Here is a 16,394-nt window from a genome sequence, read left to right as displayed (position 1 = left end):
CGGGAAAAAAATCAATGTGAGACAAAATTGATGAAAAAACACTGTTTAGATAGTTTGCCTAATCAAAGACATGGAAGGAAATGGAGAAGAATCTGGGAATCTTTTGAAATACAAATCCAAAATTCAGGAAACTGAGGGAACGTTAGTAAAAACAGTTAGAAAAACAGATTAGGGATGGAGGTTAGAGGGAAGCAGTGGATGCCTAGTGAATATGGAGAGTATGAATGGAGTGGAAGAGAGATCTAAATTGCTTAAATTTTCTTTGTTGTTTAGTATTGCCAAATAGCATTGATTGAGTTTCTTTTCTTGTATGTTTTTTAAAGAAATAAAAAACACAAAAAAAAAAAAAATAACCCAAAAAAAAAAAACCCCACTATTTTGTAAGTTTTGGGGGCTTCCGTTTTTATGCAGTACATTTTTCGGCAGAAATGACACCTTATCTTTATTCTGTAGGTCCATACGGTTAAAATGATACCCTACTTATATAGGTTTGATTTTGTATCACTTCAGAAAAAAAATCATGAATACATGCCGGAAAATTTATATGTATAAAATGGTCATCTTCTGACCCCTATAACTTTTTTATTTTCTGTGTTCAGGGCGCTATGAGAGCTCATTTTTTTGCGCCGTGATCTGAAGTTTTTAACGGTACCATTTTTGTTCTGATCAGATTTTTTGATCACTTTTTATTCACTTTTTTGTGGTATAAAAAGTGAAAAAAAATGTGCTATTTTGGAATTTTGAATTTTTTTGCGCGTACGCCATTGAACGTGCGGTTTAAAAATCGGTATATTTTTATAATTCGGACATTTCCGCATGCGGCGATACCACATATGTTTATTTTTCTTTACACTGTTTTTTTTTTTTTATTCTTGGAAATGCCAGGTGATTCAAACTTTTATTAGGGGAAGGGATAATTCAAAGGGTTAATGATTTTTTTTTACACTTTTCTTATGCAATATTATAGCTCCTATAGGGGGGGGGGCTATAACATTGCATTAACTGATCTTTAACACTGATTGATGCATCTCCATAGGAATGGATCAATCAGTGTTTTCGGCGATTGATTGCTCAAGCCTGGATCTCCGGCTTGAAGCATTCATTCGGCGATCGGACAGCGCAGGAGAAGGTAAGAAGACCTCCTCCTGTGCTACAGCTGTTCGGGATGCCGCGATTATGCCGCAGCGATCCCGAACAGCTCCCTGAGCTAGCCGGGCACTTTCACTTTCGTTTTTAGCTGCGCGGCTAAAGGGTTAATAGCGAGCAGGACCGTGATCGATGTCGCGCGCTATTAGCGGCGGGTCCTGGCTTCACTATGACGCCGGGCCCGCAGCGATATGATGCGCAGCCCTGCTTGCACAGCCTCCTGGATGTAGATTTTCACAATGGCTTCGTTGTCCCACCCTGTGATGACATGCCAGGATCACAAGTCACACAACCACACGTAGATTTTCACAGCCCCCTGGATGTACATTTTCACAGCTGTCAAAATCTACGACCAGGAGCAGGGCTGTGCAAATCTATGTCCCTTCTCTCCTCCTAACGGAGGGTCGAGGAGGGAGCTGTGAACAGGGTCTGAGAGCAGAACAGAACTGTGGTGCATAACTGGGTCCTGGCCAGCTCTGCCTTCCCCTTCTCTCGCTGTATGTTCGGAAACATGGGGTTCCAACGTTTGGACCGCAGCGATCAGACACCTATCCTGTATCCTGTGGATAATGGATAAGTTTATTTTACTGCAGATTTCCTTAAATGTGAAGCAGCGGTTTCAGCTTAATATTGCTGTGTCTGAGGGGGATGCTTCTCCGGGTTATGTGGCTAGTCTAGAAATCTACAAAGCCTTTGACTCTGTGGAATGGCAGTGTTTCTGGTGCCTGTTACGTGTTCTCGGATTTGGCCCTATATTTTGAGCTCAGGTGTGTTTGCTGTATGATAGTCCTAGGAGCCCGAATTCGTACGAATTTAGATGTATTGGAGTCTTTTCCATTGGGACGGGGAACACGTCAGGGATGCCCTTTATCCCCTTTTTATTTGCTTTTGCTGTGGAGCCACTGGCGGCTGCCATCTGGGCTTCTTCTATATGTGGGTTGAAAAGGGGACCCTCAGAGAAGAAGGTTTCCATGTATGCAGACGATACTTTGGTTTATTAAACTGATGTGGAGGGTTCCTTGGTGGCGTTGTTTGACCTCCTTGACCAGTTTGGCTCCTTTTCGGGCCTGCGGGTCAACTGGTTGAAGTCATCCTTGATGCCTCTTTCTAAGACAGTTGTTCTTCCTCCTTCTCTCTCCAATGGTCTCCGGGTGATTGACAAGTTTAGATATTTTGGTGTAGAGGTCTCTGCATGTCTTTGTGAATTTTTGGCCCTTGAACCTATTGTGTCTCCTACTGCTGACCGGCTACAGGCATGGTCTTCCTTGCGCTTATCGTTGGCAGGTAGAGTCAATATCTTTAACATCTATCTCCCTAAGTTTCTGTATATGTTCCACCAGTGATCCCGGGGGTTGGGTTGCTATTGCAGAACCGAAAATCAGCTCAGGCCCTGAAGGCCGTGAGATGGACCTAATGATGATCAAGGTGGAAGCCCCTGTGTATTCCCCAGTCATCCACTGCACCTCCTGTGGTGCGGTGGGTGACTGGGGAATACACAGGGGCTTCCACCTTGATCATCATTAGGTCCATCTCACGGCCTTCAGGGCCTGAGCTGATTTTCAATTCTAATATACTCTCTGCACTTGTAGCATAGCATTTATATTGCTAACACTTCATTGTATATTATTTTTGCACACTTGTGCTGCATACATTCCTTTTCTGGAGACTGCTGCTAGATACACTTGCACCTTACATGATTACATATTTAGGTGCTTATTTGTATGTCTGTATACCTCCATTGTATGACTTTCTCATACTAATTTTGTCTGTTACCATTCATTGCTTGTCTTGCACTGGGACCTATGCACCCCCCTTCCCTGGTCCCCCACCAAATTATCTGTGTCCATGCCATTTTTGTGTTTTTAAACTTCTCCTGTTTTGTGTAGATTGTATCCTGTATAGTTTGGGAGCTCGCGCTGCTCTCTGGAGTATTGTTTTCTTTTTTTTTTTGCCAAAAAAATTAAAATAAATACCTTAAAAAAAAAATTAAAGTCAAACTACAGGATAGAAATAGAAGATAATGCATCTTCACTCATCAGTTTTATGATCATGGTCAGAAATAATGGTATCTATGAAGACCATTAACCCCTTGGGGACGAAGCACAATTTGACCCTAAGGACGAGAGCATTTTTTTGCAAATCTGACCTCTGTCACTTTATGCATTAATAACTATTTTTGCTTTTACTTATGAGAGAGACATGACATATTGTACTTTATGTTAGTGTAAAATTGTCCTCGATACTTGCGTAATTTTTTTGGGTGAAAAATTACATTTCATAAAAATTTTGCATTTTTCTAACTTTGAAGCTTAATGCTTGTAAGGAAAATGAACATGCCAAATAAATTATATATTGATTCACATATAAAATATGCCTACTTTATGTTGGCATCATAAAGTTGACAATATTTTTACTTTTTGAATACATTGGAAGGCTTCAAAGTATAGCAGCAATTTTCCAAATTTTCACGAAAAATTCCAAATCTGAATTTTTCAGGGACCAGTTAAGTTTGAAGTGGATTTGAGGGGCCTTTCTGTAAGAAATCTCCCATAATGGACCCCATTATAGAAACTGAACCCCTTAAAGTATTCAAAATGACATTCAGAAAGTTTTTTTTTTTTAACCCTTTAGGTGTTTCACAGCAACGTGGAGGAGAAAAATCTAAATCTCCATTTTTTTACACTAACATCTTCCTGTAGCCCCATTTTTTTTCATTTTTACAAGGGGTATAGGAAGAAAAAGCCCCCCAAAATTTGAACCTAATTTATCTTGAGTATGGGAATACCTCATATGTTGGCATAAAGTGCTCTGCGGGCTTGCAACATGGCTCAAGAGGGAAAGAGCAACTGTGGGATTTTGGAGAGCGAGTTTTGCTTTCATGGTTTTTTGGGGGCATGTTCATTTAGGAAGCCCTCATGGTGCCAGAAGAGCAAAAAAAAAAAACTCCACATGGCACACTATTTGGGAAACTACAACCCTCAAAGAACATAACAAGGGATATAGTGAGCCTTAACACCTCACAGGTGATTGACAAACTTTCGTTAAAATGGGACATGAAAATGAAAAATGTGATTTTTTTTCATTAAAATGCTGGTGTTACCCTAAACTTTTCATTTTCACAAGGTGTAATAGGAGAAAATGCCCCCAAAATTTGTGCCCCCAAAATTTGTAACCCCAGTATAGAAATACCCCATATGTAGCGCTAAACTGTTGCCTTGAAATACAACAGGGCTCCACAGTGAGAGCTCCAGGCGCACTTGAGGCCTAAATTAGAGATTTGCATACGGGCGGACCCAGAAGCAAGCATGGCGCTTGCCTCCTCCACCAAAAATACCCTATGGCAGTGTTTTCCAAACAGGGTGCCTCCAGCTGTTGCAAAACTCCTTCACTCTGCCCGGACACCCATGAGTGGGCAGAGTGGGGAAACTGAACTTTAACCCCCCCGCCCTTTACGCCCTCTGTCCCCAACAGGTTAATCTGTATAATACACTGCTTGTAAACACCACCTAGTTTTAACCCTTAGAGGACCCATGATGTAAATGCAAGTCATAGTGCCCTGGTACTTAGCAAAAGACAAAATGGATTAACCCCATAACCCCTTAAGGACCAAGCCAATTTGGCCTTAAGGACCAGGCCAATTTTCATTTGTGCACTTTCGTTTTTTCCTCCTCCCCTTCTAAAAACCATACAACTCTTTAAATTTAGCAATTAAACAGATATAAGGGCTTGTTTTTTGAGTCAATTGTACTTTGTAATGACATCACTTATTTTAGAACAATCTGTGGCAAAACAAAAATAAACACCATTTTGTAACTTTTGGGGGCTTCTGTTTCTACGTAGTGCACTTTTCGGTAAAAATGACACCTGATCTTTATTCCGTAGGTCCATATGGTTACAAGAATTTACATAGGTTTTATTTTATTTTACTACTTAAACAAAAAATTATAACTACATGCACCTAAATTAGTATGTTTAAAATTGTCATCTTCTGACCCCTATAACTTTTTTATTTTTTCATCTACAGGGCTATATGAGGACTAATTTTTTTGCGCCATGACCTGTAGTTTTTGTTGGTTTATTTTTGTTTTGATGGGACTTTTTGATCGCTTTTTATAAAAAAAATTTTGGTATATGAAATGACCAAAAATACAGAACTTTGGATTTAGGTATTTTTTTTTTACGTGTACGCCATTGACCGTGCGATTTAGCTAACCTTATATTTTAGAAGTTTGGACATTTACACACGTGGCAGTACTACATATGATTATTAGTGTTGAGCGGCATAGGCCATATTCGAATTCGCGAATATTCGCGAATATATGGACGAATATTTGTCATATATTCGCGAATATTCGCATATTCGTTATATTCTCGTTTTATTTTCGCATATGCGAATATTCGCGTATGCGAAAATTAACATATGTGAATATTCGCATATACAAGATTAGCATATGCGGAAATTCGCATACGTTAATTTTCGCATATGCGAATTTTCGCACGCCAGTCTCACGCAGTAGTATTACAGCCTTCTTTACACCACACAAGCTGGAAGCAGAGAGGGGTGATCACTGTGATGTGTACTGTGAAGAAAAAAAAAAAAAAAAAAAAAAAAAAAAAAAAAAACGAATATTCGTAATTACGAATATATAGCGCTATATTCGCGAAATTCGCGAATTCGCGAATATGCGATATTCGCGAATAATATTCGAATTGCGAATATTCGCGAGCAACACTAATGATTATTATAATTATTTTTTTTTTTAACACAAAAATAAAGTAACAAACATACAAACAACCCTAATAGCTAATGCAAAGAGCACAGGCGAAAGGGGACACCCATGCCGTGTTCCCATCTGCAAACTAAAGGGCCCTGACAGCTGACAATTCACTCTGAAGTCGGGAAACAGGGTCCTGGTACAACAACTGAACACAAGATAGAAACCGAGGTCCAAAACCCATAGATCTCATCACCCGCCACAAATAGTTCCATTCAACGCTATCAAACGCCTTAGTAGCATCCAACGAAACCAGCGACCTAGCACCAGCCCCCTCCTGTGACATCTGCAAGTTAAGATAAACTCTACGAATATTACCACCTGTAGATTTACCTGGCATAAAGCCGGTCTGATCCCTGTGAACTAGCGATAAGACAGCCTTAGTCAGTCTGTGAGTACCCGAGCCAGCAGCTTCACATCAGCACATAAAAGAGAAATTGGCCTGTAGGAGCCTGCACACAACAGGTCCTTATCAGATTTTGGAAGGAGCTTCCATCATGGAACGGGGCAAACCGCCCTCCTCCACTGCTGCGTCGAAAACCCGCCGCAGTTGCGGCAAAAGAACTCCCTGAAATTGTTTATACACCTCGCTAGGGAGACCATCAGGGCTAGGGGACTTCTCATTAGCTGTATCTTTCAGGGCCAAATCTAATTCTTCCAGAGACACAGGCGAGTTTAGCTCACCCCTCTGCACTGGAAAAAGAGAAGGCAGAGACACCCGTCCCACATAGTCCTCCAAGTCCACCTCAGAGCATTCAGTCTTGGATGAGTATGCAACTTTATAAAAATCCAACATCACACGTACAATGTCCCTATCCTCCGTAACTTCCCTCCCCTTAACATCTCTCAGACACCCGGTGTACGTAACCCCCTGTTGAGCACGAGCAACAGGTTGCTTGTACCCTCACCACATTCAAAATAATGCTGTTAAGTAAAAAAACATTTGTGCTCTACAGCCTCCTCCAAGTAGACATTATCAGCAGCCTGGGCCTGCAACCAATTCCCCTTAGACTCAGAGGAAGGAGCCGAAATGTAAGCACCTTCAGCCCCAATTACCGCATAGCGCAACATGTCCCCTTTTCACTAGTAAAGGATTTATGGATTCTAAGGTCACGAATAAAAAGTCCACGGAGGAACGCCTTAAGTTAGTTCCAGACTATGGAGACCGAAGCTGAACCGGCATTAAGTTCATTACACATACAATCTGGCATTAAGTTATACACATACAATCTCTGCCGTAGTCAGCAATTGTAGCCAGAATGGGTTCAGCCTTCACAGTGAGCACTCTCCTCCAGCTTCCCAATGGACCTGCAATTTTAAGCAGACAGGAGAGTGATCACACAAACCTCGTGCCAAGTACGCAACCTCCCGCACCAGATCCATCATGTCCACATTGCCAATAGCGAGTGGCAGAGTAGCAGGAATACCTGTTAGTAGTCGGATTGCGATGGCGCCACAGGTCCAGTAAGTCAACCTCACCCAACATTCTAGCAAGGCCAGCAGGCGTAGAGGGGGGGGCAGGGCCCGGAGTACCCAAAATTTGTCTGCCATGGCTGGTTGGGAGCTTTAGACCACCGATCGTCCTCTCAGCTGATCAGGACATCGCGGTTTCACCATGATGATCCCAATCAGCTCTGCTGAGCTGCCAGGATACTTTTACTTTCGCTTTAGACGCCGCAATCAACTTTGGTCACGGCATCTAAAGGGTTAATGCCAACCATCGGCCCGATTGGCGGTGCCCGGCATTAATCCTGGGTCTTGGCTGCTGATAGCAGTCGGGACCCTCTGGGTTTAAAGCGTGCTCAGTTGGTGTGCAAGAGCATACCACCTAAATCAACCGAGACATGGTCAAAAGGAGAGATAGCTGCAGTTTTTTTTTGCTTGTTTTAGTGTCTTTTGGGGGTCTCAGTTGGGTATCTCCTCAACCAATACTACCTACTGATGTGTTTCTATTATAAGAAAATAGCTTTTTTTTCATACTCAGTAGGAGGTAAATTTAAATAACCAGTCGGCTTTTGGTCTTGTTACACATACAGGCTTTTTTCTATATTGGTAATAAGTACAATGTGAGATCATAAAATTATTAAATACATTCAAGACAAAAGAGAAGGTGTTGCTCACCACACTTGGGGTAGTTTTTGGAGCTTGTGATAAGGGTGGTGCTCCATCAGCCAGATTTCTGGAAGTCCCATGCTTCTTAGAAGGCCCTTGTTCTGGAACATCTTGTGCTTTCTTTTGTGGAGTATGAAAACACATATCATTTTTAACATATGATTTTAGGTAAAATGCAAACAGTTCTGCACGCTATGTTCAAACTAAACTTTGTAGAGATATGTCAGATGGTTGTCCAGTCAACCTACTGCTTAAAGGGGTTCTCCGCCCCTAGATATCTTATCCCCTATCCAAAGGATAGGGGATAAGATGTCAGATCACGGGGGTCCCGCCGCTGGGGACCCCCGTGATCTCGGCTGCAGCACCCCGCTGTCATTACTGCACAGAGCAAACTCGCTCTGCACATAAAGAAGGCAATACAGAGGCCGGAGCATCGTGACGTCAGGGCTCTGCCCCTCGTGATGTCATGGCCCGCCCCCTCAATACAAGTCTATAGGAGGGGGCGTTTCGGCCGTCACGCCCCCTCCCATAGACTTACATTAAGGGGGTAGGCCGTGACCTCACGAGGGGCAGAGCCCTGACGTCACGATGCTCCGGCCGCTGTATCGCCTGTCATTAGGCACAGAGCGAGTTTGCTCTGTGTGCAGTAATGAAAGCGGGGGGCTGCAGCCGAGATCACGGGGTCCCCAGTGGCGGGACCCCCGCGATCTGACATCTTATCCCCTATCCTTTGGATAGGGGATAAGATGTCCTGGGGTGGAGTACCATAGAGCAAATTTCTTTCAAATAGAGCACCATACTTGTCCTCAGGTTGCGTGTGGTATAACAACTTATCTCCATTAACCTCAGTGGAAGTTAGCAAAAATACCACACACAGGTATGGTGCCGTTTTTTGAATAAATCAGCAGTTTTTTCTAATTCTGGATAACCCCTTTAAATGAAGTTCTGCCAATTGAATAAGGGTGTTACTATGTTACTATAACTGTCAAAAAATATCTGCCTTGAATCAATTGAAAAATGAAGATGAGGGCTGAGATAGCTGCAGATTTAGGTATTTAGTTACCAGAACTAACTGTTGATTTGTTTCTCTCATAAGAAAAAGGAATTTTTTTTGTAATACTTAGTGGAAGGTCAATCTAAATGATCACACTACCTCTCTTATTGCTAGACATACAGGCTTCTCTATATTGGTAATCATTTTTTAAAATGCATACAGACAACATAAAAGGCATACAGCTGTTGTTACTCACCACACTTCTATTTGGGGTAGTTTTTGAAGCTTGTGATGAGGGTGGTGCTCCATCAGCTAGCTTTCTGGAAGTCCTATGCTTCTTATTAGGCCCTGGTTCTGAAGCAAGTTGTTCTCTCTTTTGAGGAGTCTGAAAATATATACCCTTTTAATATATGATTTTAGCATGCTGGTTAATGTCAGGATAAAATGCAAACAGATCCACACATTAGGGGAGATTTATTAATACCAGTGCAGTGGAAGAGAATCCAAATATGCTCAAAAGAAGGGTCCCGGCACTCAAAAATTCTTGCTCAATCTTAAACTGTTTATTTATACATTAAACAGCATATCTTACATCACAGTATGCGTTACAGCTCAGCAGCCTTTATCAACTGTATATAGGTATCAGTGACGAGGCAGTTAGACAAAGCGGGTATACAGATGGTGAGATACCTCTGGAAGTACACGGTGGGGACCCTACTATCACGGCAGAGGAGGCTACTCCTCCTCCAGCTCGGGAGGTGATTTCCAGCCACGCCGAGCGTGACGCCCCCCTTTTTTACAGCAAAGGTGAGGACGCCAGGGAGGCCGCCATCATCGGCGCACCTACAGGACCGGTGATAACAAGATCGCAGGTTTAGCGCCTCCAGATAATATTGTGATTAATATTTCCTCAAAGTGTCTCATCTGTGGAGAACTGGATGCTACAGAAGGGACTATCGTTCTGTCCGATAGACAGACTGGACACTATTCAATTAGACATTGATCTGGAGCGTTTTTTTCTGCAGTGTCAGAAAACTTCTTCACAGATGGACTTACGCAAGATTCCACATCCAGAGGGGGATCAGAATTGAACCAGACTGTGGAGACCTCGAAATTGGAGGACTTTAATTTAAGACAAGACAGAAATGTTATGCCCCCAAAGTACTACCATCCTGTAGAAACTAATTGTAAGCTGGTAAAGAATGAGGATGACAGGTTGGTGAAGGAAATACAGAGGGGGAACACAAGTGCATGGTAATTTCTCAATATTGGAAAAAAGAGCTTTGTCTGATCTGGCAGCTGACTGCACTATCACATATAAACCAGGAGATAAAAGGTTGCTATATTATGGTTAGGGATGCACTTAAATTTCGGCCTTTTCGGCTAAGGGATTTTTCTGCCGATAATTTCGGTGGGCATGGCTTTAAGTAGGGCGTGGCTTAGAACCTATATAAGCAAGTCTGGCTGATGATGCCCAGTAAGTGATAAGTACCAGCGGGAGCATGATTTGTGAAGCAGGGTAACGCGTGCTTTATTTCCCCCCCCCCCCCAAATAGTCCCATAGTTTATAAAGTGTACAGGGCGTGATGGGAGTATTGAATTATTTAGTATTGCCGACTCTCTCCGGCGCCACACTGCCTCCTCCTCCCTTGTGTCCCTGGCTGCGGAAGGGAGCTTGGGGAGACTGAAGTACCCCCTTTGCTGCAACGTGCTCCCCCCTTCTCCGGCCAGGTCCCGTCCGTACCCTACATTATTAGAACACTGTCTCTCCTCCCAGCAGTGCAGAGAGCTGGGAGGTGAATTAACCCCTCCACGACTGGCCGCTGTATGTATACAGCGCAGTTGTGCAGCGGGTGTATGAAGGGAGCTCAGGAGCTGAGCCCTCTTCATACTGGCTAATGCCGGGCATCACCAATCCAATTAACTTTCATCGTGGCATCTAAAATGTCAAAAACAATCTTCGGTAGCTCAGTGGAGCTGATCGGGACACTCGCGAGGTCCTGATCAGTTGGGAGGACGTACGGAGGTTCCCTACCTGCCTCCGGCTTGTCCAATTAGCACTCCAATAATGCTGGCAGCCTCAGCAGCCTGTAGTAATGGAGTGCTGATAACACCGATCAGTGCTGTGCTATAGATCAAGTACAGGAGTGTCTTCAAGCACAGAAGTGCATCTGTGTGTTTCCAAGCTGTTACGGAACTACAACTCCCAGCATGCCCTACATGCCCTTTTAGCAATCTCTGGCTCTGCCATAGAGCTGCATAGAGGGTGCGCGTCTTTGGCACCTTTGTGCTTTTAAGCATAGTGATATATATATTTTTTTATTATAAAAAAATATATATATAAAAGGGGAAGATTTATCAAAACGTGCCGAAGAAAAATGGAGTAGTTGCCCATAGCAACCAGATAGCTTATTTTAGTTTTCAGAGGCCTTTTAAAATAAAATTGGTTGGTTGCTAGGGACAACTGCACTTTTTTTCTGCACAATTTTTGGGCACAGAAAACAATCAAGGGGCAGGCTGGGCCACCGCCGCCTGCAACACCTTACAGCCCAGACTAGCATCAGCGGATGCAAAGGTATGAACCTGGTAGAATTTAGTAAAAGTGTTCAAGGACGACCAGGTAGCCGCCTTACAGACTTGAGAGGCTGAAGCTCTGTTATGGAGAGCCCAGGAAGCTCCGACAGAACGCGTGGAGTGAGTTGAAACCCTGAAAGGAGGGGTCTTCCCCCTGCAATGGTAACCTTCTGAAATGGCAGACCTGATCCACCGCGAAATGGTTGCCTTCAAAGCAGGTATACCCTTACGGTAACTGTCCGTAAGAACAAAAAAGGAGTCACATTGAAGAAAAGAAGACGTCACAGAGAGGTAGGTATGCACCGCCCGTACCACATCTAGTTTATGAAGCAAACACTCCCAGGCATGAGATGGAGCGGGACAAAAGGACGGGAGGACGATATCCTCATTAAGGTGGAAGGCAGAAACCACCTTAGGTAAAAAAAAGAAGGAACCGGACGAAAAACAACCTTATCCTTCTTGCAGCTCTGCCCGTTAGCTGAGTTCAGTCAGCGGGCAAAGCTGCTCGAAGGTGCCAGGGACCGCCCCCTGTGAGGATTGGAGCCCCCTCAGGACCCACGATCCCCCATAGAGCAGGGACAGAAAACCCACCAGGGAAAGGTAGGAAAAAATTGTGTAAAACAGTAAAATAAAAGTAAAAAAAATAAAAACCCTTATAGGTCCCCAAGGGTCTGGCGGAGATTTTTCAGCTTAACCCGGGCCCTATTAGGGGTTCAAGGCGCTGCATTTGGGCCTCCCCGTTATATATAGTATACACCAAGCACACACACTACATACATCCCCGCCACCCCCCACACACACCCCCTCCACCCCCGCAGAAAAAGGCGATGGCTCGCCGGGCATTTTCGGTAGCGGAGGCATACACTTTTCTTGCCTCCGACTCCGAATCTGTCAGTGAGGACAATGAAGATCCTACATTCCTGTGTTCTTCGTCCTCCTCATCATCTAGTAGTGATTATGAGCCCCCTGCATGGCGGCGGAGACGCCGCCAGGTGAGGCCATGCACCCCCCATGAAAGTGCCCAAGTGGCTGTCACTAGTGCGAGTGGTGATGCCGCTCGTACTCGGAGTCCGACCCCCCAGGCGATTCTACCGGAGCCCCCTTCCGGTGAACCTGTCTGGAGACCCCCAGAGGGTTATCAGCCACGGATTCCGGAGTTTGTTGGCGACTCCGGAATCCGGATTGACATTGCTGGATTCATTGGATTTGACTTTTTCAGTTATTTTTTTAGTGACAGCCTGGTCAATCACATGGTGGAGCAGACGAATCTGTATGCCAGGCAGTTCATCGCCCAGCACCCTGATTCTTTTTTGGCCAGGTCCAATGAATGGTACGCCGTCAGTGCAGCTGAAATGAGGACATTTTGGGGCCTCGTGCTGCACATGGGCCTGGTCAAAAAGCCAAGTGTCAGGCAGTACTAGAGCGGGGACGTCCTATACCAGACCCCTCTGTACAGTATGGCCATGGCACGGAAGCGGTTCGAGGCCATTCGGAAATGCCTGCATTATGCAGATAATGAGGCCTGTCCACCCCGAGGTGATCCCGCCTATGACTGGCTTTACAAAGTGAGGCCGGTCATCGATCCCTTTGGGGCAAAATTTTTGGAGGCCTATGTACCGCTTAGGGAGCTCTCTGTAGATGAGTCTCTCATCAGTTTTAAGGGGAGACTCATCTTCCACCAGTATATTCCCTCAAGCGGGCGCGGTATGGCGTGAAGCTATATGAACTTTGTGAGAGTACCTCCTCAAAATTTTGTTCAGACACCTATGCCCAAGGGTGAGTCCCGTACCCTTACCCATGAAAACCTGTTGCTGGTCAAGTATAAGAATAAGAGGGATGTCCTTATGCTGACCACTATTTATGGTAAGTTGCGGTCTACTTGGTACAGGTTTCCATGTACAACTCTTTTGTACTGTACCAGAACGCTGGCAACACAGGGACATACCTTCAGTTCCAAGAAGAAGTCCTAAAGGTCCTGATCTTTGCTGACCGGGAAAAAGCAGGCCAGACTTCCCAAGGAACTGAAGTTATAGGTGCCAGGATCGTCCCAGGCCAACACTTTCCAGGTGAGGTCCCCCACACTGGAAAGAAGGGACGATCCCAGAAAAAAATGCAGAGTGTGTAACAGGAGGGGGATTCGGAAGGACACCACCTATCAATGTGACACTTGCCCTGATCATCCGGGCCTCTGCATTAAAAACTGCTTCAGGGAGTATCAAACTTCCATGCAGTACTAAATTTTCCCTTTTCATTTTAATTTTCCATAATTTGACCACAATGTACCAAGTCCAGAGTACATTCCAAGTTTTAACCCCATAAAACCACTAAATTGCCCAAAAAACTCTCATAAAAAAAACCAAAAACTGATAAGACCTCTGGGGGTATTTTTTTTCTCTGGGTCATGGGTCACTGAGTCACTATCATCGGGGAATTTTTATGTTGCCTCAAATGCGCAGCGCTCTCTCTCCACCTGAGCGGGTGCGCATTTGAGGCAACAGGTTAGGGACGGCCACACACATCACATTCCCAGAATGATGATTCAGAGCATAGAGTTTGGGGTGGGCATAATTTTTTAGTTTTGGCTATGCTCTGGGTCATCATTCTGGGAACATAACCTGTTTTATCCTTTTATGTCCCACTGTACCCCTTGTTAGTTATTAGTGTACCCCATATAATGCCCCTTGAGGGGGGGGGGGTCCCACTGTTCAGGCTCCATAGGCAGAAGCTCAAGGCCCCTGACTGCCCTCCTGTTCACCGTGACCAGTGTGCACCCGGAGATCCGTTTTACGCCCAGATATGTATTTACGCCCAAATGTATTTACAAATGTAATTTTTTTTTGCTTTTCTGGCAGTAAATGCGACATGCCCCCCCCCCCCCCTATTTCAGCAAAATTAGCAAATGTGACTCCTTCTCTTCTGAGCATTGTAGCACTCCTGCAGTGCATTTGACGTCCCCTTATGGGGTACCTCCACACTCAGAAGAGATGGGGTTACAAATTTTGGGGGGGATTTTCTGCTATTAACCCTTGCAAAAATGTGAAATTTGGGGGGAAACACACATTTTAGTGAAACCCCTGTGGGGTATTAAGGCTCACTTTATTCCTTGTTACGTTCCTCAAGGGGTCTAGTTTCCAAAATGGTATGCCATGTGTTTGTTTTTTTTTTTTGCTGTTCTGGCACCATAGGGGCTTCCTAAATGCAACAAGCTCCCCGAGCAAAATTTGCTCTCAAAAAGCCAAATATGACTCCTTCTCTTATGAGCATTGTAGTTCGCCCGTAGTGCACTTCAGGTCAACTTATGGGGTACCTACATACTCAGAAAAGATGGAGTTACAAATTTTGGGGGGCATTTTCTCCTATGACTCCTTGTAAAAATTAAAAATTTTGGGGAAAACTAGCGTTTTAGTGAAAAAAAAAAAAAATATTTACACATCCAACATTAACGTAAAGTCGTCAAACACCTGTGGGGTGTTAAGGCTCACTAGACCCCTTGTTACATTCCTTGAGGGGTGTAGTTTCCAAAATAGTATGCCATGTGTTTTTTTTTTTTGCTGCCCTGGCACCATAGGGGCTACCTAAATGTGACATGCCCCCCCAAAAACCATTTCAGAAAAACTCACTCTCCAAAATCCCACTGTCGCTCCTTCCCTTATGAGCCCTCTACTGCGCCCGACGAACACTTGACATACACATATGAGGTATTTCCTTACTCGAGAGAAATTGGGTTACACATTTTAAGAAAATTTCTCTCTTTTTACCTCTTGTAAAAATGCAAAAACTGGGTTTACAAGAACATGCGAGTGTAAAAAATGAAGATTTTGAATTTTCTCCTTCAACTTGCTGCTATTCCTGTGAAACACCAAAAGGGTTAACAAACCTTTTGAATGTCATTTTGAATACTTTGAGGGGTGCAGTTTTTATAATGGTGTCATTTATGGGGTAATTCTAATTAGAAGGCCCCTCAAATCCACTTCAAAACCTAACTGGTCCCTGAAAAAATCCGATTTAGAAAATTTTGTGAAAAATTGGAAAATTGCTGCTCAACTTTGAAGCCCTCTGATGTCTTTCAAAAGTAAAAACATGTCAACTTTATGAAGCAAACGCATATTGTATATGCGAATCAATATATAATTTATTTGCAATATTCATTTTCCTTATAAGCAGAGAGCTTAAAAGTTTAAAAAAATGCAAAATTTTCAATTTTTTCATCAAATTTTTGAACTTTTCACCAAGAAATGACAAAATGTTACCGCTAACATAAAGTAGAATATGTCAAGAAAAAACAATCTTGGAATCAGAATGAAAGGTAAAAGCATCCCAGAGTTATTAATGCTTAAAGTGACAGTGGTCAGATGTTAAAAAAATGGCCGGGTCCTTAAGGTATATTTGGGCTGGGTCCTTAAGGGGTTAATGCATAAATAAACAGTTTGAGATTGAGCAAGAATACATAAATGCATAAACTAAACTAAGAGATTGACATCATAATTAAATACAAGACAGCAAAGAATGTGTATAGCTGCTCAGAAGAGCTACTCACCACATTTCTATTTGTTGAGGTTTTTGGAGCTTGTAATGAGGGTGGTGCTCCATGAGCAAGATTTCTGGGGGTCCCAGGCTTCTTTGCAGACACTGGTTCTGGAACATGTACTTTCTTTTGTGGAGTCTGAAAATATATGACATTTTAATATAGAATATAGAATTTTAATATATAATATCGAAGGAATACAGTGCAAATGAAAAGTGCCTATTACAGAACACCAGAACCCAACATAGTTCCATAAATTGTAAGCTTA

General features: G+C 43.5%; 1 protein-coding gene across 2 annotated transcripts in view; it reads right to left on the bottom strand.

Annotated features, from left to right (window-relative positions):
- The window catches only part of CENPU (centromere protein U), a 71,765-nt gene that overhangs the window by 25,418 nt on the left and 29,953 nt on the right, over positions 1–16,394 (bottom strand). For both annotated transcript variants that reach the window (XM_056560099.1, XM_056560104.1), the window contains exons 6-8: positions 16,139–16,264; positions 9,284–9,412; positions 8,043–8,153 (exon numbers count right to left, since the gene is read on the bottom strand). In XM_056560099.1, coding sequence (XP_056416074.1) covers positions 8,043–8,153; positions 9,284–9,412; positions 16,139–16,264 — 366 coding nt within the window. The remainder of the gene's footprint in view (positions 1–8,042; positions 8,154–9,283; positions 9,413–16,138; positions 16,265–16,394) is intronic.

Source organism: Hyla sarda, chromosome 1 (assembly GCF_029499605.1).
Source record: "Hyla sarda isolate aHylSar1 chromosome 1, aHylSar1.hap1, whole genome shotgun sequence".
Classification (NCBI taxonomy): Eukaryota; Metazoa; Chordata; class Amphibia; order Anura; family Hylidae; genus Hyla; species Hyla sarda.
Note: the sequence above shows the minus strand (reverse complement) of the source record. Positions and strands in the feature narration are given on the sequence as shown.